This window comes from Mus musculus, chromosome 18 (assembly GCF_000001635.26).
Source record: "Mus musculus strain C57BL/6J chromosome 18, GRCm38.p6 C57BL/6J".
Classification (NCBI taxonomy): Eukaryota; Metazoa; Chordata; class Mammalia; order Rodentia; family Muridae; genus Mus; species Mus musculus.
In genome coordinates, this window is record NC_000084.6 from 71,794,916 (window position 1) to 71,820,480 (window position 25,565).

Consider the following 25,565-nt stretch of genomic DNA (forward strand, 5'->3'; position numbering starts at 1 on the left):
TCCTTTTTTAAAAAAATGCATGATCCACATCACCAGCACCTAAGGGATAAAGTTGAAAGTCATTAAGGTTAGAAAGATTAGTTCCACAGGCATTTGTAGGATGTGTAAAGATTTTAGTTTAAGGAAATTGGAAAGGTCAAGAAAATTTTAAGTTCTAAGAAGGGTCATGCATGTTCTGATCAACATGAATGAAGTCGGGTTCACGGTGAAGCAAGATTGGAAGAAATACAAATTAAAAGGAACCAGTAACTTGACAGGTTAGGTAACAGATGGGTGCTGCCAGATTTAGGGTTTGGGAATTAGAATGCAGAGGTGTTGGCAGTTTTGAAATAGATCTTAAAGGTTGGGCTTTGGTGGATTTACAGTAAGGAATATGAAATAGAGGTCTTAAATCTGATGCCTGCACCTCATATATTATTATCCAAAGAAGCCATTTTCATGAACTAAAGCTCTATTTACTGATTTTTGACAGATTTCATATGTGTTATATATGTGAATCATCGTTTATTTTTTTCTGATTAGAAACTGACTTAATTGGACATGTTAATTTTTCTGGTAATTTTCTTAATAACTTGCAATTTCAGAATTTTTCATAGTATTTTATGTGTAAATAATGTTATTAAGCATTTTAAATTACCTTAAGAAAGACAATATGTTATTTTTATTTTAATAGCATACCTTTATATAATATATCATATGCACTACACCATGGTTCCTGTCAAACCATAAGTCATACAGCCCATTCAACCACAAAAACAAATTCTTAGTCTCTCATTAATATCACTCAAAAATTCATTTTCATAACTTTGGGTCAGTGACTATATGTGCTATGACAAATCCTACTCACTTCAACTCAACTGTCTATCCTCAGGGTCATTTCCAATAGGATTTTTATAACAAATTCTCTCTTTCTTGAGCTATTCTAAAATATAAGGTAGCATTAAAATCCCTGAAGTTCTGGTAAGCAATCATGTTTATGGACATAAGATCTATATGAGACCTGATAATTTGTGACTTTTAGTTTGAATAACACCAGTAACCAAAAAATGCAAGGGAATTAAAAGATGGATCAATAGATCACTATGGTAAGATTCTTCCAATTTGAACATGTCAGATTAACAAAGAACACATTGTGACTTGTGCATTTCCATCATTAATCAAGAGATACCGTAAAGAAGATTACTTAAGTAAAGTCCTCTCTCTTTCAGGTGTGGAATCAGAGCTTCCTTGAACACTACTCCTTGGAGCCTAATCTACATTGCAACTCATTGGCCTATCAGACAAAATTTAATGATCTGGTGATGCATTCACACATTTTTCCTCCCAACATCCTCAAGTGAACATCGGGATACCATGACAATGTGTCAAAGGAAACATAGAGGCAGGAAGAGAGACTGTGTGCAGTATTAAAGTCATAGTCTAAAACTGTTTCTTATTTAGGGGAGATTCTGATCATCATAATGTATCCACAAAACTTCCAGTCAAATAAAAGAAAAACAAAAGGCATGCAGTGGGAGGCAATGTGGTCTGCTATAACAGCGAGGTGAATGGTAAGCTGAAGCCAAAATTTCATTTATTATTATGTTAAAAATAAAACTATGAAAGTGTCCCTCCTTCCAGTTTATCTTACTGCATATATCTGCATAATAACTCTGTGTGGTCTTAATTCCCAAAGTATCTGAGAAGCTCAATTACCATGATAAAGAAGAAGTGTAATACTATTTGTGCAATCCCCACTTCTATCTGGCTAAGGATCCTGGAAAAAGCACACTCACACAAAATCCCCAGCTATTTAAAATTTCTTTTGTTTTCACACACTGTAAGTTTGTGATAAAGTGTTATTACTGAACACCCAGCAGTTGATTCACTAACTCTTCAAATGTCAGTAGGAGCACACAGGAGGAAAAATTGAATTACATAATTTCATCCCTTGAACTAATTATTCTCAGTCCTGCTCCTCTGAATAGGACCTGATGCAAACTAACAAGTGCCATGTTTATTTTTCCTAGCAGGAAAGCAGTTCTGTGATGTGATTACAATGGCATCATGTTGTTTCTTATAGAATGTATTCATGCATCTGACCTGCAAGAACAAGTAATTGGCTATACCCATTAACTGTGAAAAAAAAAAAACAACTTTTAGCTAGGCAGGCAATTTCCATAGAAATTATATAGTAAGTTGCAATTAAACATGAACTAAACTGGTATATCTTTACTGCTGATACTGCAGAATCTTCACCTGTCTTTACTGTCTAAATTTAGGTAAATACTAGGTTTAATTTTGAAACTCTTGTAGTTGCTCTTGATGCTTCCAAACCTTTAGCCTATTAGATAGTCTGGGAAGATCTGTAGTGGTTTTCACATTGATTATTCAAGAAAAATTCAAACTGCGATGACCTGTGAGAATTTCAATACATTTTGTCAGATTTGTTGTTGTTCTTGTTGATGATGATGATTTTTGTTAAGAGTATTTAATAATGGAATGAACAAAATCACCTAGCCTTAATTTTCATTAGGAATTGCTTACTCTTCATTAGATATTGCTCTGGTTGTGCCCATTTTATTCATAATCAAACTATTACTGAAGTTGTACTTCAAAAAATGTCAATGTCATAATCTTTATATCATAATTAAGAACATTTTTTCCAACCTTACATATAATACAGCTAACACTTTATAACCATGATAGCCACAGTACAAGAGAATGTAGACCAAATGAGAATGAAGACTTGGAGTGTGTGAATTGTTTATGAAGGGCTCTTTGGTGAAAAACCCGATATTTATCTGCTCTTCTATCACTACAAGAGTAACCTAAAAATGACAGAAAAATAATTTTCACAAAGGCCGTGATTCCACGAACAGGATGTGAGCATAATGAGTTCTAATAAGGACCCTTGCCTGAGCTGCAGATAACCAATTTCCCACTGCCCCAAGAGGACCATCTAGCACAATAAGATATCCTTACAAAGGCCACTAATCTGAATTTTGAAGAGTTACCTTAAGAAGCAAGTCATCTCCCAAATGTCATACCTTCATACATCACAGCTGGATGCAGAATCATCCAGATCACTGAATATTTACCACAATATTTGTCATGTACATGAATAAAAATCTAAAATCATGCCTTAAAAGAGACATAGCTGACATAGTTCTCCAATCTGAAATCCTGCTAAATAGCATATAAAATAGGCAGGATATGAAATGACTAAGATACAGCCCATCTCTTTTAGAAATTAACTCTCACGGTGTGGGACTGAAATTCAATGTTCATCTCATGTGGTGTTCACAGTGGAATTGATAAGGTGTGGGGGAACGGAAGGCATCACCCGTGGCATCAAGTACAAGGAAGAGTGTACATAGGATCTAGGATGAGTTTGAGAGCATAGCAACACATGCACACCCATTCCTACCAGACAGATGTACTCACATCATACTGAACAGTCTGCCAAACATCCTTTTGTCTGTCTCTTCTGGGAAAGAGACAACACTTACCCAACACATACATAGAACTGTAAGTTTAAGACTTTAAACTCAGTAAGGAAAGACAAATTAAAAACCAAGTAATAGACTTAGATGGAAACGCCTCAGAGAATGATGAACTATACAAATGGCAAATGATTAAGCCCATGAAAACATGCTTGCCATCATTAGACTGGAAGGAAATGCAAATAAAGACTACAAAGAGATACCATATCAAGGCCGACAGAATCAACATTAACTAATTAGGTCAGTGGGTTGACATTAAGGTAGAGAAATGGCAGCATCCCTGCTCTTCTGGTGGTATGGAAAATTATATAGTCATTTTGAAAAATGGCTATCAAATCATTAAACGCAGAGTTATATCAGGTCCATAAATTTCAATCATGAGTATATATACGAAAGAAAATGAAAAAAAGTCCAAACAAAAAACTTATATTGTACACACATTTATAGAGTAGAAATATTTAAATATATAGAACAGAATTATTTATGTGATCAAAAGGTGAGGCTAATCTAAGTACTCATGCATTCGTAAACAGAAATAATATATGTTATATTTATACAATAGAATACTAATTGGTCATGGAAAGGAATAAAGTTGTACTCTATGCGACAAGGAGGAACTTTGAAATATTATGCTAATGAAATAAGCAGAAACAGGCAAATGGAATTCTGTAATTTTGTGTAAGTGAAATGTCTTAAGCAGGGAAATATACAGAGATAGGAAACAGATAAATGGTAGCTTAGAGCTGGCAGGGTTGGCAGCAGAGGAGGAGAACAATAAGGTCAGGCTAAAGGACAGGGAGTTTCTTTGTAGGTAGTCAGGATGCTTTAAAATTAAATGTTCTGTATACATATATATCTATATATACACATGTGTATATGTGTATATATGTGTTTGTGTGTGTGTGTGTTCAGGCAACTATGATTACACAGAAAACCATTGAAGGATATATTTCAAAAGGAAAATATGTACTCTATTAATTATCTGCTATATGTGTATATATACATAAATATGTATGTGTGTGTGTGTGTGTGTGTGCGCGCACACACACACACACAGGCAACTATGTTTACAGAAAGCCATTGAAGGTTATACTTCAAAAGGAAAACATATACTCTACTAATTATCTGTTAAAACATGAGAGTTACAATAAAAGTTCAAAACCTTACTACATAAAATATAGAAATAATTACACCTAAGAATCTTGAACAGTAAATTAAAAGGATAAAAATAATGTAAAGCTGTATCCAGAAATAATTTGCAGCCTGAAATTGGAAAAATGGCATACACTAGTGATGTTAACCCCTAAGAGCTAAGATTAAAATGACAGCATGTAATTGAGTCTTAGTCTTGTTACAGTCAAACTTCCCCTGGTCTAACATGTGGTCTGAGTGTTTCTTGATAACATCATCATGAAGTACACTATGTGCAACTTTCTAGTGCTGTCAGCATTTCTTGTCAGCCACATATGGTCAGTTCACCTTGCTTAGATTGTTAGAACTAATTAAAGCATATCCTTAGATTGCCTATTTTATGTTAGTAGTTAATCTCCAGGCTCTATCTTTTCCTTCCAGTCCTTCTCCCCTCTTCCTCCTCCTCCCCTTCCTACCCTACTCATATAAGAAAAAAAATAGATTAAAAAATATCCAGGATACATGAAGATCATTGACAGAAACTCTAGTTTTCAAAAGAGGGAGAACGATTTAGACATCAGAACACAGTAGATGTCAAAGTAAATATTTTTGTAGTGAAACAAACCCTACCTCCAATACAAATAGGATGTCCATAACCAGCTGGAACTAGCAATAAATACTGGCCTGAAGTATAAATTTACCTCTCATAACCCATATAGAAATTTAGCAGAATGTTTTAGATGCTAGAACTTTGCCTGTTACAACCATGATTTCAGCTATAGGAAGTAGTCAAGAAGAGAACTTACAGAGAAATGGAGGCAGGTGATTTAAAGTCACGTTCCTGACTTAATTTAGCCTTAGATCTTATGTCTCTGTCATCCATAGTATTGTGATTAGAATCCTTCATATCCATTTGGTAGTAGTGAAGAATCTGCAGTATAAACTTACCTAACACATCCTTTATCTGAGTATATTCATTAAATTGCCTGAGGGTGGGGTAGTCTTTGACAATGAGGGCAATTATAGATAAAAATGAAATTTGACTATTCCATAGACAGAGGCAGTGATGTTGTAAATTCAGGCAAGCTCCATTCATATTAGGCATCACGTGTAATAATGGAAGGATAACTGTTAGGCTAATGCATTCCACAATTACTGTTGCCCATTTATGACCAAGAAAACAAAATAAATGAGCCAATATGTATAGCGCTTCACGGAACTCCCTGATTTTACATAGACAGTTGAGTGACTCAACATATCTACTTGGTCTATTGTACTTGCACAAGAAGAGTACCTAGTGCACTGTGTGCTTCATTAAAAATTATAGGACCAAGCTTAAGGAAAGACAGATAAAAAGTCATATCAACTTTGAATTATCAATTTTGCTTCTAGAATAAAAAAGATTGCTTCCTTTTGAAAAATACCTAGAAGTTGATGACAGTGTGCAAAGATACATATACTTCTTCAAAACTGAGTTTTAGCAATCTAAGAATTGATACAGAAAACAAATGAGCATAATCTTAATTAATAACATATTAATATTAAAATTGGAATACCTAATTTAATTTATAATATAAAAAACTGTATAGTTCATCTTATTTCATAATTGTTTAATAAATTGAAATGGCACAAAGGGAAGGTATAATGCTGTATAAAGACATTAAAACTATTAAAATAAAACTCTTGTCAATAAAGAAGTAAATTTCAGTCTATGGTAGACATGATGTATTCATGCTTCTGAAATCCTACCATTGCTCTCCTACTAGTATGTAAGCCACACTGATAATATGTTTCTCCTGTATCAGTGATATTTATAAAAGAGAGGAAAGGATTGCTTTAACAGTTAAAGTTCAAGGCCAACTGGTTATGTTAGCATGATTTTGAGTACATTGGGCTACACAAAATATATCTTCATAATCTGGAGTCTGAAAAGCCCAAGATAAAGGTGTCAGTTGGCTTGGTTCCCACCTGTACTGGCTAGTTTTGTGTCAACTTGACACAGCTGGGGTTATCACAGAGAAAGGAGCTTCAGTTGAGGAAATGCCTCCATGAGATCCAACTCTAAGGCATTTTCTCAATTAGTGATTAAGGGGGAAAGGCCCCTTGTGGGTGGGACCATCTCTGGGCTGGTAGTCTTGGGTTCTATAAGAGAGCAGGCTGAGCAAGCCAGGGGAGGCAAGCCAGTAAAGAACATCCCTCCATGGCCTCTGCATCGGCTCCTGCTTTCTGACCTGCTTGAGTTTCAGTCCTGACTTCCTTGGTGATGAACAGCAGTATGGAAGTGTAAGCCAAATAAACCCTTTCCTCCCCAACTTGCTTCTTGGTCATGATGTTTGTGCAGGAATAGAAACCCTGACTAAGACACCACCGAAGATTCCCTCTAACCTTATTTTGAAGATGGCTCTTCTATGTGTCTAGATGTGCCCTCTTCTTGGTGGGCTGACATGAGAAAGGGGAATGGACAATGGATCTTCAACTTTTAGGACATATTGGACACAACTCTTATACCTTTTACTTGATTTATTTTTATATACATTCAGTTTTAATTTCTGGCTCTCTGTAGTCCTGTGCCAACACAGTAACATCTTTGTACCAAAGCTTACATACATACATCTACAGATGCTAGGATATGAAATGTATCCTAGTATAAAGGAATATGATACTAGGAGACAAAAACATGCAAGATGGCCATGCCAAATAATTGCCAGAGTCTTTTTTACATAATCTGAATTTTTAAATAAGTAATAATTTATCAATCTTACTATTAATAGACCTATAAATGATCTGAGTGATCATATCTGTATGGGTTGTTCAACTGTGTTATACTGTAAGAGATTCTAAAGTAATTGCACACACATCCAAAGGATCTGTCACTTGAATTAAGGACCAGGTATGACTGTTTGTCCCACAATAAGCAAGTTCCTTTGTAAACTTACATGCTGTTTTATTTAGCCTTCCTTAACTTTTACATTAAAGTTAAATTTAACTTTTAAATTTTAAATAAAACGAACTCTACCTTCCTTAACTTTGTCTGAACACAGGCACATTGAGAGTTAAGGCTCCCACATAGAAATTCTGAGAGACCACAGTTTAGTTTGTTACGGTGATATATGAAGTAGAAAGGAATCAGGAGCCTCAATGGATAGCTTACAAAATATTCTGATAGAGAGTTAGATAGGGGGTTTTCTGCCCATTCTTACGTTTGCAACTCAGCAGAGACAAAGAAAAACATCCAAATGTATGCCCCGAGCTGAAGAACGAGTGATCTGTGTGCGTATGCCTCTTCTCATCTAGCTGGGATGTGAAGCAGAACCAGCGGGGTATGAGCAGCACAGCACAAAGTTAATGTAAAATGCTGCACGAATGGATAGCATCCTTCTGCCACGGCCCTAATTTTTGTCTGTGTTTCTAGTGATTACTGCCAATAACATCCCTGTGTAGCATCAGGCCGTCATTATGCTGATTCCTCCACAATTCATGAGAATTATGAAGGGACATTTACCGCTGTAAACATTTTGTGGATGCAACGCAAAATGGGTAAAGAGAGACTGAATGAAATGTTTTAATAATGTGTCGTTTATTTATTTATTTTTTTTACTTCTGTTTGCCTTTCCTTAATCTTTGCAACTCAGTTTCAGACTTCTCCTGAGGGCTGGAAGAGACTTGGTTTATTTGTTTTTTGTTTTTTTGTTTTTTTGTTTTTTTTTTTGTTTGTTTCGTTTTGTTTTGTTTTTGGCACTGGGTGGGGGTGGGGTTGCGTGTTTGTTTTTTTCTTTATTTCCTGGCACATTCAAACTATGCCTTGCTGTTTTGAATATGTTTCTCTTCTAATTCTCATAGTCAGGGAAACCTATGAGGGAGCAATTATCATTCTTTTAAAGGTGAAGGAATTGAGGATTACCCACCTGGCTCAGATGAGATAAGCCACACATCAAAGTGCTTAGCATTGAAATGGCTTTGTACTAAAGATAAAATCTAATTGTGCTGTTGGCTGAGCACTCAGAAACTGGACCAGCTTTCCAATCCAGCCTGGTATTTCTCTGTAGCAACAATCTTTACCTGTGACCTTATTTTTTCACGCATTTCTTTCTCTCCTTTGAGAGTTTTTTTTCTCCCCCCACCCACCATTTGGGAATATTCTATACTGAAGTCTTATTTTTTTATCATATACTCATCAGATCCTTTGCCTCTCTGCCTTTCCATCTATCATTTTGGCTTTTTAGTTATTTCAAATGTCTTAGCTTTTGACCCAACAATTCTTGGAAGCCTGGGCTTGCGTGGTGTCTTCCATTCTGAGCCCACACATTATTTGATAAAATGTTCAACACAGAGATGCTCTCCGACATTGGTTGCTGGTTTACTCTAAGCACAGTGGTTCCATTTGTACATCTAAGACTACAACTGGTTAGCTTGGCACATCTATGAGCATTTTTATTAAGAGGCATTCTTTTGTCAGAAAGTAAGGTGGTAAATTAAGCATTTTCATCATAGAAAACAGATTTTTAGCAACTAGTTACCTTTGTTATTTGGAGGGGAGAGACGTTTTTGCTCTATAGCCCAGGTAAGGCCCATACTCTAAACCTTCTCGCGCAGATTCTCAAGAGCAGAGATGACACGTATTTGCCAGCATAGCCAGCCTTTGTGTCCTTGGAACTGCTCTTCTCCAAACTCCCTTCTGTTATTTTTCCACATCTGTCTTTCTTGTTCTAAAGCCTGCTTGTTCAAGAGTCTACTGCTGAACACTTGAAATATTATATGAAACAACATCTGAAAGAATATAGAAAGTAGTTCTGGAAATAAATTTTCTTTGAGATATATATTTGGTGTATATATATGTAGGACACACATAATATCTGTGTGTGTGTGTGTGTGTGTGCTACAATTTGTAACAATGGTAGCCAGCATATATGATGATGGTCCCAAAATTATAATGAAACTTAAGAACTCCTACCACCTAATGACATCACAGCTACACTGACATAACACGGGGGCACTTTAGTCACATGTTTATGCTGCTTCTGGCTTAAACAAACCGACTGCACTGCTAATCATAGACAAGAATACTAAGATTATATAAATCGTATTCATGATAATGATAATAATGGATTTCCTTACTTAAGAAGTCAGTGTATTTCTTGCAGTCATGTTAGAGTGTATTCTTTCTTCTAAAAGGTTCATAGTTGACAAGAGAGCAAATCAGCACCAACCTCAGACATCTCCTGACGCCTCAATAAGTACTCTACATATCAACAACACCTCATTGACTCAAATATCAAGGAGCTATCCTTACATGATTACATGGCTGTATATTAAGCTATAGTTCAGTGTGGACCTATATAATGTGGATCTGCTGAGGTTGATAGAAAACACCCTACTTAAAACACTCACATGCTTTGAACTATGGGTCCTTTCTGATGGGGAGCAGAATCAGCCAAAGCAAACCTCAGTTTCAAGCACAGAGGAAACACAAGTGATATGGGAAGTGGGGATTGCTACTCTTACAGTAGAAGGCACGGGGTATTCTTACATTTAATTTCCTGATTCCAAACTGGTTTTGTTAAAAAAAAAATTGAATAAACAGATGTACAAATACCCAGGAAAACACCTTCTATAAACCCTAGTTAGAATTTCCCCACATATTTGTTAAAGCAAATAAACATTTTATCTTTTTTTTTTTAATTGCTGTAGACTGCTTTAAAAGGAATTCCTGACTTTCTCTGGGAACGTTGAAAAATGTTTCATTACTTATCGATGTAGGGTTGGTGGCTTATAGTAAGGAGTTCTTCCTAAATGTCCTCCCCATCCATGCCCTTTTTTTGTGGTCATGAACTGTATAGAGGTTACTTTAAAATTCATACTTTATTGATAAGAGATTAAATACCTCATACAGTATGCATGTCTGCATTGATTCAGACACTAAACTTAGATTCCAGATCAATGTTGATCTGAAACAGTAGCAAATCTTCCATATGTTTGTTGAGGCTTGTCTTACAGTAAACATAAGGTTTGTATGAGGGTCAGGATGGATAGCTAGGGAAAAGGGCGATATATGATCTAAACTATCTAAGCTATGGGGAAAGGATGCTGGATGTATGATTGGACAAGACGAAACTATATAATTATTTTAAAATGGTTATAAAGTTTATAAAATTAAGAACCACAGTACTTCCTCTTTAATGGAAATATACATTGGCTACATGTTTCAGAGAACATCTGGAAGTATTCTTCTCCTTAGACCCCTCCCTGGCCTTACTCCCCGAAGCCAGGTCCTCCTCCTATGAGAACAGAGACTTTGACTATTTTGGGTGTGTGTATTGTAGAAGGATTGGTCCTGAACTAAGGGCTTTATTGATACGAAAGAAGTATGGGAGCATTATTATCATTGATGGATAATCAATTAATAATTTCAGAGGTGAAATTTTCTTAGGAGTCCAGGCATAGCACAGAGAAGTAGGTGTGCTTTTGAAGGAAATGCCACACTCCTGAACAATTCTTGCTCCTTCTCTGTGCTTTTGAACCACCATTAAGTACAAAGCTCTATGCTACTGTCTGCTCTACTGTCACACACACATGCGCACGCATGCGCGCGCGCACACACACACACACACACACACACACACACACACACACACAGGGGGCGAGGGAGAGGGAGAGGGAGGGGAAGGGTGGAGGGGGAGGGAGAGGGAGGGAGGGAGGGAGGGAGAGGGAGAGAGACAGAGAGAGAAAGAGCAAGAGACTATCATCTATCCAAGTGTTCTACATTTAGATATAATATTAAAATGCCTTATAAGCATTGGAGAAATCAACTTAGAAATTTTTAATATATTACAAGGTCAATAAGCCTGGGTTTCAAACCTTTTGTGGCTTTCTTAAAAACAAGTCTTATGCTAATGTTCAAAAAATGTCCAATGATATTTACAGATGGATGTATTTACTTTCAAAAGTACAGACTCACAAGTTGTTATTATTAAAAATATATCTGCAAATTTGTTATTATTTGATTATCCTATATTTTATAAAACAGTGGTTTCCAGATGCCTTAACCATCATGAAACCTTCAATTTTCATTTTATTAAAATGCAAGGTAAATGCTACAATTTAAATTATACTTGATGTTTATTGACTTAAATTACTGCAAAAGGCTGCTGCATTCCCTTTAATCTAGAGTTTTCAAAACTTAAAAAGTCCTAAGTTCAGGAAGGTTCACATTCAAAGCTAGTAAAGGTCCAGGAAAGATCAAAAGATGTAAGGCAGAACAGGAATTTGATAAAAATGCATGATTAAAAATTTATAAGTACAACTTTATGTTTTGTGGGGCTTTAGTCTTACAAAAAATACAACTATGCTTAAATTTTTAAAAGTTAGAAAAATATGTTTGAATAACATTAATAATAAGATCCATTTTTTCCTTGCACACATTTCTAAAAAGAAATAAATTATGTTTTCAAATAAACAATCAGCTCCAGAGACACTAACTCTATATTAGGAAAATCTGAGACTATATAAAAACACTTTATAATATGAACATTTATATTAGAGGTAAGATTAAATATTCATAACTGACTCTAACCAGCTTCTTTATTAAATCAAGTTTTTGGTAATAGCTATCAGTCATTTATTATCTGAGGAGGATGTTTAAGATTTGTACCTAGTACCACTGGGAATTACTTAAAAACAAAAAATAACATAAAGAATATTCAACTATAAGCATAGCTCTGTCTATATGTTAAGAAATTTAAAGATAATTCCATTTGACACATTTCATATGAAATCTATAGGCATATTTATGGAAAATAATTGGTTATAATACAAACATCAATTTAGTGGTAAGAAGTCACTACATTGGTAGGGAAAATTCTTGCAATTTTTATGGAGGTAAAACAGTTCTATATTCTTTTCCTTACTGTCTTACTTATAAATTTTTAATAATTGGGTCTGTGATTTTTTTTTATTTCTTTTCAAATATAAAATGGTAAGTTCAAGCAACTTAATTGAAAAAAAAAATAACAGGAGAATATTCAAAAACCGAGATCAGAGAAGCTGTCATTCATCTTTAAGTGAAACACAAATTTTCCTATTTCCTGGAGCAAAATGTGGACTTTGCTCTAATTCTATGTTAGTTCAGAAAACACACACACACACACACACACACACACAGAGAGAGAGAGAGAGAGAGAGAGAGAGAGAAGAAACATACATACAATCTAAGACATTGCAAACAACATATTTATGTTTTTAAATAGTAAAAACTGAGAAGGTTAGCTGTACCTGTGTGAGAGAAACATGAGTGTATGGTCACTGGCAGCATAGCCTAGGAGGGATGTCACTTATGAACCATTCTTACCTGTTACATACAAAGTTGACGATATTAGATTATGTTTGCCCTTTATTTGCAATGAGTTGTTTAGTTTTGGTTTTTTTTGTTTTGTTTGTTTGTTTGTTTCGTTTTTTAAAGAAAGATTTATTTATCTCATTTATATGAGTGTATGTAGCTGTCTTCAGACACGTCAGTAGAGAGCATCTGATCCCATTATAGATGGTTGTGAGACACCATGTGGTGGCTAGGAATTGAACTCAGGACCTCTGGAAGAGCAGTCAGTGCTCTTAACTGCTAAGCCATCTCTCCAGCCCAAGTTTTTTAGCTTTAATTTGTAAAGCACGCGTTACTTTTCTACCTTCACATTTTTAAATGATTATAGAAGTAATATCTAGCTCTAAAACATAAGTTAGAGTCAGCAATACAAGGATATAGACCCTATTCAATTGGAAACAAATACCTCCCCACACACACCCAAAAATCCAATTTCTGTAGTATACAGGAGAAAAGAAAGTAAAATATTAAGGTATTTTCTCCCAACATAAACAAAACAAAATTGAAGACCACAATACAGTATTCATTTGTCAGAGCTAGTACCACGGGTCATCATTCTTAATTTTCAATAAGGCATAGGCGGTCCTGCCTTCCAGAAGGACATAAATCCAACCATATACTTTAAGCTATTTAAATTACACTCTTGCTATGCAAATTTTCCTTAAATAGATTAGATTTTCATTATTTATTTTCACATGACATCTAGTTATTTTATATTAATAAATCAATCTACTCATCCCACTGAATTTAATGTCAGAGACATTACAAATATCATCTGCTTTTCTACTCATATACACTCTTATAAAACTTCTATTTTTGTTGTCATTTATTTTTCTGCACATACGATATTTTAGATGTTTTCATTGTGATACAACTTATCTATATATTAACACTTTGGGGGAACTTTCCAGAACGTGACAAAAATTAATTAGAGTAAGGAGTAATAAATATGGCTTTTAATCAATGAGAAAATATTCAAACACTGCATTTAGCCCTCGTGCAATTAATCAAAGCAAAGTGTGGGCGTGTATAGAGTAGAGGGACCTTTCAATTTTACACCAATAAATTCAGTCGGCAATCGACTATATGCATTTAAAATGTTACAGCAATATATTTTGAAAGGTTTACTGTAAACTCATCTCCAATCACTAACTTACCCAAGACCGTGAGCTCTGCAGAGGCACTAATATTCTCATTCTTATAGGTGACAACGCAAGTATAGGTTCCACTGTCATCATCTGTCACATTAGAGATGAGCAAATTGCTTCCACCCAACAATGAATACTTTTTAGACCTGTAAGACAGAGGCCACGTGAAATAAGGAGGCCTGTTAACTTTCTGAATATCAGGCTGAAATTCAGAAGTGCTGATGAAGTTTACAAAGGCTCACATTATAGAATTGAAGACGGTAAAATACCTGCATCATTGAGGCTTTATCTTAGCTCACTTTTTGAACTAGTACCGATTCAAGGTAAACTTCCATGGGGACGATGCGTGTATTAATTCAGAGATGACATAGATTAAATATAATAGTACAATAATAACAGTACTTAAAAGAAATTTCCCAATAATCTACTCTGGTTTTGATTCTATTACTTTAAAATTTAAGTCCTTAAAGACAAAAAAAAAAAATTGTTCCCAAGAGAGAAAGTCAGTGCCTGCTTTGACATATAACTCAGTCACCATCTAAAATAATCTATGCATCCATAGATATAAAAATATTTTTAACAACCTATAGACAAAAATATCTATGCAGACTTTACAATGAGATGTGATACTTCAAACTGAAGAAGTGCTTATATTCTACTATTCTAACTTCACCATTAATGAAATATAATAGACAATGAAAATTGTTTATATCTATGATATACCATGGGGTATATCATTTCAGCTGAACCAAAAGCATCTGGCATATATAAATGATTCAGAAACTGGACTTCCTGTACTCCTAATGACCCCAGAAATGTGATAGTGTATATATATATATAGTATATAATATTAGTATATAATATATATACTATTATTGACTAAATACTTACTTAAATTGGATAAAGTTTAACCAATAATTTATGATCCATGTATATATCTAATCATGGAAATTAAATGTATTAAAGGGTTGTATTAGTCATTCTAATCAATAAACCTATTTTCTTAAGTGAGATCCATTTAATCAACATATTTACTTTCCACTATGGTCTTGCTTTCTAACCCTTCCTTATTATTAATTGCGAGATAATCGAATGTGAGCCATGTTCTCCGGTATTACGTTATATTTATAATAATTGGGATAATAAGAAGCACACTTAGAACTAAAATATCTATGCAGACTTTGCAATGAAATGTGATACTTTAAACTAAAGAAGTGCTTTTATTTGTTTGTTTGTTTGTTTTTACCTTCGCCATTAGTGAAATACTATGAATAATGAAATTGCTTATATCTGTGATATACTATAAACTCTTTTATGTATGAACTACAAATGTGTACATGTAATATGGAATGATTGCTGTGTCAGCTTAGTGACATGTATGTGTGCATTGTTTTACAAATATATAAGATCTATTTTCTCTTTATCATATTCCTGTGAATTACATCATCTAATGCCCTTGCATCTTGATATCAATCCAGTTTTTCAGTTTTCCTTCAGAACAGCTGATCCTATGGGTTTTTACTTCTTTCCTCATACTCTGATCAAAATGGTTAAATATCTTTGATACACTAATCATGACAAAGATTTTTGAAAACAGAGCTAATTATTTTAAGAAAATTGGACCTATCAGAAAGTAAGAAGTAATCTCATATACTTTTCAAGTTCCCAGGTGGGTAATACCTGAGTTGGATGACCTCCTCGCCTCGTAACCAGGTGAAACTTGGCGGAGGATAGCCAGAAACACAGCACTCCAGGACAGCATCTTTCCCTTCAATGGCTATTACGTTGGATGGTCTCTGCAGAAAATATAGCTGCCTATGCAGGCCTGGGTCTGTGGAAAGAAAACACAGGATCATATAATCTCATTAACTTTTTTTTTTAGCTTGACTCATACATTTTACATCATTAATACAATGTATAATAGCCAGCCATTAGTAGCTTATAGCTTTGATCCTAGCATCTGGGAGGCAGAGGCTGGTAGATTTCTGTGAGTTTGAAGCCAACCTAGTCTACATTGTAAATTCCAGAAGAGCCAGAGGGAGACCCTCTCTTTAAAAAAAAAAAAAATCTTATCTGGGCAAGGACTGAAGGAACTGAAGAGGTTTGCAACCCAATAGGAAGAACAATATCAACCAACCAGACTCCCCAAAGCTCCTAGAGACTAAACCACCAACCAAAGAGTACACACGGGGGGCGGGAGGGGGGTCCCATGGCTCCCATGGCATATGTAGCAGAGAATTATCTTATCAGGAATCACTGGGAGGGGAGACCTTCGTTCCTGTGGAGGCTCAATGACTTGGGTAGGGAATGCTAGGGTCCTGAGGGTGGGTGGGTGAGCACCCTCATAGTCAGGGGGCTAGGTGGTCTGTGAAGGAGAAACTGCGAAGGGGGTAAAATTTGAAATGTAAATAAAATAAAAAAGAAGAGTAGATAAAAAGAAAAAAAATTATATCTGAGAATAAAGTTAGAAAAGTTGATACATGCAAAGAAACCGGAAGATAAAATCTCAACAGGGTTTCTCCACTTTCAGAGTGTAGACTATTCCTTGCTCCAAAGTAATCCAAGTATAAGGCAAATGGCATAAGGTAGACGCTGCAAGATCCTTATTTCAGCTCCAGGATTTATTTACTAATCGTTACTAGAGAAACAAACAATATTTACAGCAATTCATCTGAATGTCATCATCCAAAAATACTGATCATTCACTTGGCCTGCAACCATCTCTATTGTACTCTTTCAGTTTTTTAAAATCACTTCCATGTATTGATATGTAAATTGAACAAACGTAAGAATGATTTTACACAGCTTATAAACAGTATATTTAAAAAAAATACAATTTTGAGGAACCATTTCCTGTCTTCCAAATGGAAGCTGCTCTTGCTTACATTTTCTTCCATGCTTTCTAAAAGTAAACAAGGTGATGGATTCGTTTTCTATTCATTAACAAATTTTAAAATGTTTTCAAAGAGCAAACTTGTCCTTCAAGCTGAGTGCTAGGATGAATGAAGACTTCAGTTTCTTTCCACTTTATCTCAACAGTACTTAATCTGTGTATGTGTCACCTATGTTTTCTAACATAGAAGTGCAACCTAGTGATTCAGGAGCTTCATTCTCAGACTCAGTTCATCAATTCTCTCTGACTTTTCATCCCATGGATGAAGCTGAAGTTCTAAACCTAAGGGTCTCAACACTCAGGAAAATACTCTTCCGAGTAAAACACATCCTTCTTTTCATTATCAGAGTTCCAGGCATACTGCCTGGGGACTTATCAATCAATTCAATAGCATTATCCTCTAGCCTGATCAATGCCCATCTGAATTGATTTACTGAAGATATATTAATTATTAAGTTTCTTCATTACATTAAACTCCACACCCCTGTAGGAAAGTTTAATCAAGGTTCTTTTTACCTTAATGAAGTAAGGAGAATTAACTTGTCAGAGAATGCTGCAAACTCAAAAGTAAAAATCTGAATGCACAGAAACTGAGATGATGAAATCCTAAATATTGGGCAGAGGTAAGTGGAGAGTCACAACGTGAGATTACACACAACCCCACCATAGTGCAGGCTGCTGCTGATCTCATCAGGAATGATGTGAGGATGAACGTAGTCATTCTCCTGAGCCAGATTCAATCTCACTTTCTTTGATTGTGTAGCCAAAAGACAAGAAAAAGAAATTGCTAGGCCAGTAATTTTCATCTTAAATACTCCGTGTATAGAAGCCATGCCTATATCTCAAATCTGTAGACTAAAGATGACTGCTAAGGTTAACTTTGTGTGATAGAACTGCAGGTGGCTTTTATTTTCACCTTTAAATTTTCCTGTATTTTCTAAAGGTTTTCAAAATGGCATGTAGTATTTTTAGAGTGAAGAGTTATTTTAAACTCCACTGTTGCTAGGTATATAGAACTTTTACAAAGAGAAAAGAATCATAAAAGTTAATGACTAAAACTTCAGGCAAATATTTAAAAGGAAATGAAAATTCTCCTTCTAAGTTTCATAGTTGTTTTTATGAAAAACTCCTTCTGGTGCGACCTTGCAATTCTAGATTATAACTCTTGTTATCTAAACAGACTTTCATAAGAATAGGATGGAATTATTAATCAATAATAAATGTTATTTGTGTTCTAGGTATATGAGCAATAACTATTCCAGCCCTGGTAAAACGTGAAATATTTTCAAGTGAACTAATGAGCCCATATTCACTACAGTAAAGGAAAGTCCGATCATATTACCGTTACTTATTAAACTGTACATATACCTTATATAGTATTTCACATATAAAACCTTTTAAGATAAAATTGGAGAGAGTTGTGCATTACTAGATAACAGATTTGGCAAGTTTTCTACCGTAAAACAAATAAAATGTTTTCCTGTGCCAAATTTTAATGTTAACAATTGTGAAAAAAACCTTCTATAATGTAAAACTCATGGATATATTCAAAATTCCATTATTCGTGATTCTAATTTGATTGCAACAATAAAAATGTACTTCAACTAAAACCCAGTTTAGATTTTGCTGTTGAAAAAAAAATGTTGGCTTTTTTTTTTTTTTTTTTTTTTTTTTTTTTTTGGTTTGGTTTGGTTTGGTTTGGTTTGGTTTGGTTTGGTTTTGGTTTGAAGCTAATCTACCAGTCCCCAGAGCTGGCAACCTTAGAAACAAAGAGAGCAGTATATAAACAGGGATAAAGAAGATAGTGATTACGGGGTCAGACACAGTTCTTCCCTGGACTATTCAAGATGCCTTGGAGCACAGCACTACACATAGCAACTCAGTACCTTTGACTATTCCTCTTGAGGTTCCCTCCCTTTTCACTTCCTTTTAAATGGAAATTTTGGCCTACTTAAGCTTCTTCTGCTATCTGACTTGGAGGGGACTATTCTGAAATCATTAAAAAGAGAATTACATGATAATGTCAACAGAGGATCCAAGTCTGCTGGCTATTACTGAGGACTCCAAAGAATTCTCTTAAGGTAACTGAACCTTATAAAATGGGTATTTCAAGCATAATGTGATAATCCAACAAAAATAGCAGGGATAATAGTGGTGATTTCTTGCATTTGTAAAAACTTCTTGATTGGGTGGCTTGATTTAAAATAAGCTAGTTTTAAGATGATTTCTTGTTTATACATTTCTCATCGTTACTTTTGGTTGTATTTCCTGTAAATAGTCCAGATGCATGTGAGTTTCTAATTCCACCCCTGAGGATCTCCAACCACATGGCTCTACCAACAGAACATTGTAATGGTCTTCAAGTCTGGACCCAGCCCCTCCAGTAGCAAGTGGCCAACTTCCACCATTCCAAAATGAAAAGCCCAAGGTCAGAACCGAACTGTCAGATACTTTTTTCTCCAGAGCAAACATCTCTCCTACACACTCACACCTTACATGTGCCTAGAGTAGAGCTGTAACACTTGAGTTTGGTACCTGCCCCCAGCAGACACTTATATTCCCATTCAGCACTGGAACACTTCCATTTGGGAAGACTTTCGTCTCAAAGCTCTAACATTTACAGTAGTCAAAAGCAAATTTTGATAGACTTTTCAGATAATTGTAGAAGTAGAACTTTAACACTATGCTGACTCTCAACAACTAGTTTCTTGACAGTTAGTTGTAATGCAGAATCTGACATGGTATCAATAAACATTCTGTGCTATCTTATAAAAAATGCATCTGGCCCATCTTCTACTTTGAATGAATGATTTATGATTTTGTCACATCAGTCAATGGTAATTTGGAATAGTATATACTATTTTAGTCAGGACTTCCAACTGTTGACATGTATCATGATAGAAAAAGTCATTTGTTACTATTACCAGCATAGCCATCGAAATGACTCTCAATATTGGAAAGCTGTCAAAGTGCGAGTCAAATTTGCATGTTTCTCAAATTCCTAATTTTAGCTGAGAAGCTTGAATTTAATTCACAGTAGACAATATTTTTCCCCAAGTGACTCATTCAAGTTTTTCACTTTTGATAAAATATCTCACTAGTGTCTGCATCTGAAAGGTACCTCCTTCCTGCTGTCTGTCTGCTCAAGTCAAGCTCATGTTCATCCCATAAGGGGAACCAACAAAAAAAGTTGCTAGTTCTGTGTGGAATTCAAATTATCACAGAAGAAAGTATTACCCTAACTAAGTCACCCATGAAACACTCTTTGACAACCTGCAGAGACAGATCAGAGGAGCGATCATCGTGAAGACCCAAGTAGCACGAGCTCTATCGCACAAGAGCAGCTTGGCATCTATCAAATAAGAGCTGGTGGTATGCATTCCCTGTCCCTCTTCCTCTACATCATTTCTATCCCTTTCCTACTCTTTTGTTCTTCCTTCTCCTTTGTCTCAACTTTATCATCCAGGAAGGGTCTACTGCGACAGTTATTCCTTGATCTTCCAGAATCATATACTATGACACTCCACCTAAGATTGATATATGCAGGAGAAAAAAAATCCCATCAAGTGTTACTGGAGCCCCTGATACACAGATGTAGATGAAAAGTTTGCTAGTGCATTTGGAGAATAGGTAGTTTTGAGTGGCATTTTCTGAGACAAATGGGACTCTCAAGCATTACAATTCAGTTTGAGACTCCTTAGGAACAGTCTTCATTTATAGATTTTTCCCTAATATATCAGACGTTGGCTGTTTAAGACCCTCATGGCAAACGCCTGGTTTGACCCCATCAGTCATCTGACTGGAGCTGTATTCAGTGTAGAAGGAAATTCTCTTATACTCATCATAGGTCATGAGACGTGGTGTTAGAGGATTCCAGATACGTGGAAGTGAGTGTTCACCCTGTGATGATAGCCTGTCCTTAACAGGCCCATTTTCCAGAACCCTTATTTAGGAATTTCACCATTAAAGTTACATGCTGATTCTGAGAAAGTAACTGAGGCATAGAAAAATTAAATTATAGATTTTTTGATTCTGTGTCAGCAAGAAAAAAAAAACTAGTTTTCTCCGCTTATTAACTGTTACTCTGAAAATAACTAGTAATGGTTTTTAATTTTCATATTTTCTGAACATAAAACCATTTCCCCCCATTGTATACTCTATGATGTGTTTTATTAATATCAAAGCTGAATGGATTATTATGGGCATTCCAAATGGAGCTGAAGAGCAAAGCAAGCTCAGGCACACGTCTTACAAATTCATTTAACTCGACAGCTTTCTCTATTTGCTTTCCTGCCTTCATGCTAGCCTGCCACTCACCTATTGGCTGTGTAGCCATTGTCCTTCTAGCTAGCTTCTGCAGGCCTTAGTTTCTTAGCTTTCTCTATTTGCTTTTCCGCCTTCATGCTAGCCTGCCACTCACCTATTGGCTGTGTAGCCATTGTCATTCTAGCTAGCTTCTGCAGTCCTTAGTTTCTCTATCACCATCAGGCATATGCAATGGTGTAAGCTCAGAGTGAGATTTTCCATATATACAACTCAATGTTTGTTAGTGTGTGTGTGTGTATTACAAACCAGAAAGTAAATCGGGCAGTGGTAGCACATGCTTTTAATCCCAGTACTTGGAAGGCAGAGGCAGGCAGATTTATGAGTTCGAGGCCAACCTAGTCTACAGAATGAGTTCCAGGACAGGCAGGGCTACACAGAGAAACCCTGTCTCGAAAAACCAAAAAGAAAAAAGAAAGAAAAAAGGAAAAAAGAAAGAAAGAAAGAAAGAAAGAAAGAAAGAAAGAAAGAAAGAAAGAAAGAAAGAAGGAAGGAAGGAAGGAAGGAAGGAAGGAAGAAAGGAAAGAAGGAAGAGAAAAAGAAAAACAACAACATCTAACAAACAAAAACAGAAAATATTTAATAAAAAGAAAATTTAAAAAATTGCCAGGTGGTTGTGGGACACACATTAATCCCAGCACTCTGGAGTCAGAGGAATGTGTATTCCTGTGAGTTTGGGGCCAGCCTTTCCTACTTAGTGAGTTCCAGGATAGCCATGGCTACACACACACAGCCTGTCTGTCAGGAAAAAAATTTTAAAATAAGTATAAACTAAACACTGTCATTGAACCGTACACTGGGGAGCTTTGAACTGAGAGGAAGCAAGAAGCCACTTCTCAGGAGTTGTTCTTCACCCTGGGATTCTGTCATTTTCATGCCTTATTTATACTACTCTGGTACTAAAAGTGGCATCCTCTGTAAATATTCCTACATCTGTTCATATTTCCTCTTACTTTTTCCATGAACGCACCCTTACTTCTATTTGTGGTTAGATCTGGAAGAAAGAGTAATCTATTCTTGTCACAACCGTATGTCTGAGTCGCTTCTGTCTCTCGGGGAAATTTTTGGTTCAGTCATTACTGAAGTGGGTCTGAAGGAAGTGACTTTTATTTTTCAGAACGGTTTAATTTTTTTTGAAGCTGACTTTAGAATTACAAATGTTGCTATTATGATATCTGAAAGTTAATTTAAAGAATCAAAAATTCTTCATAATTCATATATAAAGACACTTTGGAAACTATCCAGCAGAGTAATGCAGCTTTTATTTTAATACTTGTTTTTCGTAGTTTTAGTTTCAACTAAAACTATCTGGGTTCTTTGCTTTTTAGACTATGTTAAGGTAATAAAGGCAAAGCTTTTATACTTTAAAACAGAATATGCTTTTATTTTTCCTAGGAAATAATTAGTATTAAACATTTTGGAAAAGGCAAATATTCTGGTGATTTCAGTATTTTTTTTGACACTTGCACTGACAAATTACAGTTTTCCACCCACCCTCATGTCTGAATTAGAAATGACTGCCTGCTACTACCTCATTGAAGGTGAACATGCATTTGACTCATTGTGTTTGGGAGAAAATGAGTCCTTCTGCTCAAGAAACAACCATTCCTCCATGTGGAGGCCTATTAAAAGAAGGTTATTTTTTGCCTTTTACCTTTTGGAATATAGTAACTCTTCATAGAGTGGAAGCTAAAAGAATATAAAATAATCAATAACTAAACATTATTCACCATCCAGGAAAAGTAGAAACAGCAATGTATTCGATGATGGGATGACCATTGTGTGACATGAGAGTAATAGGCCGGTGGAATTGTAATATATGTCCTGCCACCAGTATTTTCCTTTTCAAATAGGAATCATGGTTTCTTACCCCAATTGTGATAAAAGATAGGCTCAAGGTCAGAGAATGATCATTTACCTGTAGAAATTAAGTTCATAATACTAACATGGTAGATATTGTTAAATTGATATAATTTAAATCTGTTCTAGATGTATTTACATATTGCATTTTTCCATGCATGTGTGTATGTGCACAACACATAGTCCTATCTCAGTGTGCATTGGACATCCTAGAACTGGAGGTATAGACAGTTGGGAGCCAAAATGTAGGTGCTGCGACATGAACCTAAACTTCTATGTGAGCAACAAGTACAATTAACCACGGAGACATTTCTTCAGCCCCCAAAAGGATTTTGATCAACCCCATTGAAATAGTGGCTTTCGCAGTTGCCTCACATCCATTAAGATGTGACCTTATCTGCTGTATCTAAGTTTAATATAACACGAATGCCCACTCACTCCTCAACCCTTGAGCCCAGGTTCCCACCGATGGTAGCTCCTACGTGGCAAGAGACCACATAGTTCCTTGGTGATAATAAAAGTCATTCAACCATTAATACTGGGAATTTTGTAGTAATATAAACTGAATGAAGGGATTTTTATTAATATAAATAGAAAAAACCCTCATATTCTGACTCTTTTATCAGTAATTATTACATGACTGCAATTGCCATGCATGTATCAAAAATTGGAGTCTCTGTGGCAAACTGGAACTCTTAAATCCCTGAAAGGCAGGGTTGGGGCTGAACATGGAAGGAAATAATAAATGGTATGCTTGGCAGTACAGACATTTGCAAAGTCAGATCACATCCTACCTCTCCTCCGTACAGAAATGAGCAAAAGAAATTAGTGTTGTATGAATTGCTAATGGATTTTGAAGAACAAATACTAGCAATCATATTTTTCTTCTCATTCTCATTTAAACCAATGTGGCTTATTTAGTACAGCAGAAGATGGAGAGGGAAGGGATTGAAAGCATAGAATAATGAGATACTGGAGGGAAAGTGCTTTCATGTATCTGTGGCTTAAGTATGAGAGAGAGGGGGGGGGAGAGAGAGAGAGAGAGAGAGAGAGAGAGAGAGAGAGAGAGAGAGAGAGAGAGAAGATTAGACAAGTTACAGATATTTAACTCCCAGGCGCTTGTATACCCGTAATCAAAACAAGGTAAATAATCAGGAAAATAATCTTCCCATGAGAGTCAAATTATTTAGTGTTGAGGAAGCTTCTAAAATGCAAGAATAATTGCACTATCTGCTGAGGATTACAAAATGTATTTGGCCTGTCAAATTTAATCTTTACAATCATTCTACAAAATATATCCTATCTCTGTCTTTGTTCCACAAGATAATGCTTTAAATTAAGTAATTTGTTCTAAATTGTACAAGTTGGAGGAGTGAAACCAAGATTCGTGCTTAGTTTAATGTTAAGATCCGCGTCCTTAATCATTTTTCATAATAATATATTGGGATACTAACTCGGTCTGAAATAATCTAGGAAAATGGATTGTGGTAGTCTATGTTCAGCCCCTTTCATGTATTCTAGATAAAATATGGTTTGTAGAAAATCTGTACTACATGAGTCTTAATGTAATGTACTAACATAGTTCATTCTCTCCTAAAAATATATATGAATGGAACACAGGTAATAATTTCATTCATTTTTATTTCCATGTTGCTGTTTTTCTGAGCTATACTACTATGAGAATATCCAATCCCAAGCAGTTGCAAATATTCCCAACCACAGACAAATGTACTTCCTTGCAATGCCTGTCCATGAGATTTAAGACTCTCAGGATGCGGAGTTGAACTTTATATTCCATACTTAGCATCCTCTGGAATCCTATTTCACAAAGTATTCCTCTGATCATAGATACGGACTTCAAGACTATGCAAATCTCAACTTAGGCTTGTTTAGTGACTGGTGCTTATTTGTAGCTGGTTATGTTCACGTTTATGTCCCCTTCCATTCTTTGTCTTAGTCAAATACTCTCATTAATTAACAGCCTAGCACGATGATTCATTCGAAAATTAGATTTAGTATATTGTTCACCATCCCTTGAAGACCATTACTCTGAATATATTATAAGGCAACATTGTCATGTTCTCTGATATATTCTTATGTTTTTTTTTTCTGTTTTGGTTGTATTTTATAAATACTTGCTCTTTTGTTTGGGTGTTTTGTTTGTCTGTCAAAACCATATTTGTCCAACACCATGAACTCACACCATGTCTCTCTTGATTTGATAATTCTCACAATATTTTGAATTCTTATAATCTATGTTTAGGGATTTGTGATCAGTGATTTTTTTTCCCTGTAACTGTAACTATTTTGAGAAGTCATAGCATAGAGAGCAAACATAAAAGAAAATGTGTTTT

General features: G+C 35.4%; 1 protein-coding gene across 2 annotated transcripts in view; it reads right to left on the reverse strand.

Moving 5' to 3' along the window:
* Positions 1-25,565, reverse strand: part of Dcc (deleted in colorectal carcinoma) — a 1,097,616-nt gene that overhangs the window by 541,303 nt on the left and 530,748 nt on the right. For both annotated transcript variants that reach the window (XM_006525588.4, NM_007831.3), the window contains exons 4-5: positions 15,816-15,966; positions 14,145-14,281 (exon numbers count right to left, since the gene is read on the reverse strand). In XM_006525588.4, coding sequence (XP_006525651.1) covers positions 14,145-14,281; positions 15,816-15,966 — 288 coding nt within the window. The remainder of the gene's footprint in view (positions 1-14,144; positions 14,282-15,815; positions 15,967-25,565) is intronic.